Genomic DNA, 2,343 nt, shown 5'->3' with positions numbered 1-2,343 from the left:
CAAGCTAGGCATTATAATGTAGCAACTCTGGAGATTAGGTAGTCCTCAGAGCTGTGGTTGCCACTTGTGTGTGTGTTTGTTTAGTGACTTTTTGAACTAATTTTGTAAAGTCTGTATTCTTTGTCCTGTGTAGGACAAACTGAATTCTTGTTCCATTAGCTTAATGGTCAGCTCGTGATTGACAAAAGGTTTTTTTAATCACCTAGAAGAACAACAAAAAACCTCACCCAGTCTTTGCAGATTATCTCTGTGTTATGTTGGAGGCTGCCTTCAACTCTCAGTTATGTAGCTTACAACTCTGCATTATCCTCATGCTTGTGTAGAACCTCCACATCAACTAGAGAGCTTACTAAGAAGGTCTTTTCTAAGCATGTGTGCAGCCCTGAGTATGCCAGGTGGCCTTCTAGATACCCAGGAATGTGTCAGAGCTTTTCAAACCTTATTCTTCAAATTGTCTCTTTCCCCAGCCTTTCATCCCAAGCTTTTTTGGTTTGTCTATTAATATTATTTGCCCCAACTGTTATCCCTCGCCCCAGGAGCAGAGAGGCTAATGCATTTGTCTTTAAATGTTGTCAAGGAAAGTTCCAAATTGGGCAAAATAAATGCAAGCCCTTTAAGCTCATCCTTTAGGAAGCCATCAGACAGATAAAAACAAACAACTATAATTCTTTGAGAATAAAGAATAAAGCCCATTCTGTTTCCTCTAGTACTAGGAAACTATACTGGGAATGTTGGCTGTTTTCAAACCCTTAACTGAGCAGGGAATGGAGCCAGCCTAGGGTAAAACACCATGAAGCACTCCTACTAGGACTCATGTGGGGTTTTTTTCTCATTAAGGGATTGCCTGGTTGCTCTAAACTTTTGATTAGTTCCTAGAGTTCTGACAGTTGTTCTGATGGGGTTTTTTGCCAGGTAATTTGCTGCTTCTCCGGAGAAACAGGCTTTTGGCATTTCTTATTATGCCATTTTCACTGACATACCCTTTCTATTTTTGTAAATGCAGGTTGCAACCCTCTAATGAGTCAGTACCTACAGTTTGAAAAACAATGTTGATATCCTTGTCCTGAGAATATATAAACTAAGCAGGTACCGACTTCCACTTTTAGGGCACATTGATTAAGTATGTTAATTCAGACTTCGACAAAGGATTCTGGAAAGCCAACCAAAGTGATTTGTTTCACCAACCTTCAGATCCCTTGGCAAAATTGTGTTCACTTATCACCATGTGTTTTACTAGAATATCCAGGAAAGTTTCTGAACAGCTTCCCAATTAGACATGTGTTCATGTCCACAGTCCTTGCTTGTACTTAGGAGTATACTGTGCAGTTACTTCTTAGAGTAATACATTCTCCTGTTCCTCTGCTTCAGCTTTGGGACATCCGGAAGAAAGCAGCCATTCAGACATTTCAGAACACATACCAGGTGTTAGCTGTGACCTTCAATGATACAAGTGATCAGATTATTTCTGGTGGAATAGACAACGATATCAAGGTATGTTTGATGTTTATGTTATAGTTCCCTTTCACCTAGTTCCACTCATAGAAGCAAATCTTTTTAAATTTCAGAGATTGTGATAACTTTGCACTTAATACCAACTAAAAGAAAGATAGTAACTTGCAGTTTATTGGAACTTATTTTCTTTCTCTCCTATCCTCATTGACTTCCTAAATCAATATGAGTTGCATTGCAGCTCATATAAGCGCTATCGGGAACCAGGCAGTTAGTGTGAAGTCTGAAGTCCCTGGTTAGGGGACTGTGTACGTTTCTCTAAGAATTAGAAACAGTAATGATAATAGAGAAAGAGGTAAAGATATTACCAACCATATGGCAGTACAGTGTAGCTCAAGCTTTCAGGTAATTGACTTAGGTTCTAATCCCAGTTGCAACACTTTCTAGTTTTATGACTTCAAGTGAGTTCTTTAACTTCTTTAAACCTCTGTTTTCTCCTGTGAACAGTGAGGGTGGTACTAACAACAACAATAGCATCTACCTCACAGGGTTGTTATGGGGATTAAATGAGCCTAGTGCATTAGAGCACCTAGCAGAGTTCCTGGACATAGCAAGTGACAGTAAAAGTGAAGTGTTATTTGGGGACTACGAAATTCATATCTACCTTTACTTACTGGTTTCCTTAAGGATCTCAAAGACTTTGGCATTATCTTCTGCCTTGTCATGAGAATAGTAACTGTCAGGTAAATACTCAACTTCCTGTGTTTTCCCAACCTGGAAATTGTACTGTATTCCTATCCCTCCTTGCCTCCTTTGCTGTTACTATGGATGAAATGTTCTTGTGTCTAAAGGTAGTCCTTTAAATGGAAGTGTTTCAGTCCTTCTTCCCTTCTT

General features: G+C 39.2%; 1 protein-coding gene across 1 annotated transcript in view; it reads left to right on the top strand.

Annotated features, from left to right (window-relative positions):
* The window catches only part of SNRNP40 (small nuclear ribonucleoprotein 40kDa (U5)), a 45,882-nt gene that overhangs the window by 27,717 nt on the left and 15,822 nt on the right, over positions 1 to 2,343 (top strand). The window contains exon 7 of the mRNA XM_012642207.1: positions 1,369 to 1,491. Within this exon, the coding sequence (XP_012497661.1) occupies positions 1,369 to 1,491 (123 nt within the window). The remainder of the gene's footprint in view (positions 1 to 1,368; positions 1,492 to 2,343) is intronic.

This window comes from Propithecus coquereli, unplaced genomic scaffold (assembly GCF_000956105.1).
Source record: "Propithecus coquereli isolate 6110/MARCELLA unplaced genomic scaffold, Pcoq_1.0 Scaffold178, whole genome shotgun sequence".
In the NCBI taxonomy this organism is placed as follows: domain Eukaryota; kingdom Metazoa; phylum Chordata; class Mammalia; order Primates; family Indriidae; genus Propithecus; species Propithecus coquereli.
Note: the sequence above shows the minus strand (reverse complement) of the source record. Positions and strands in the feature narration are given on the sequence as shown.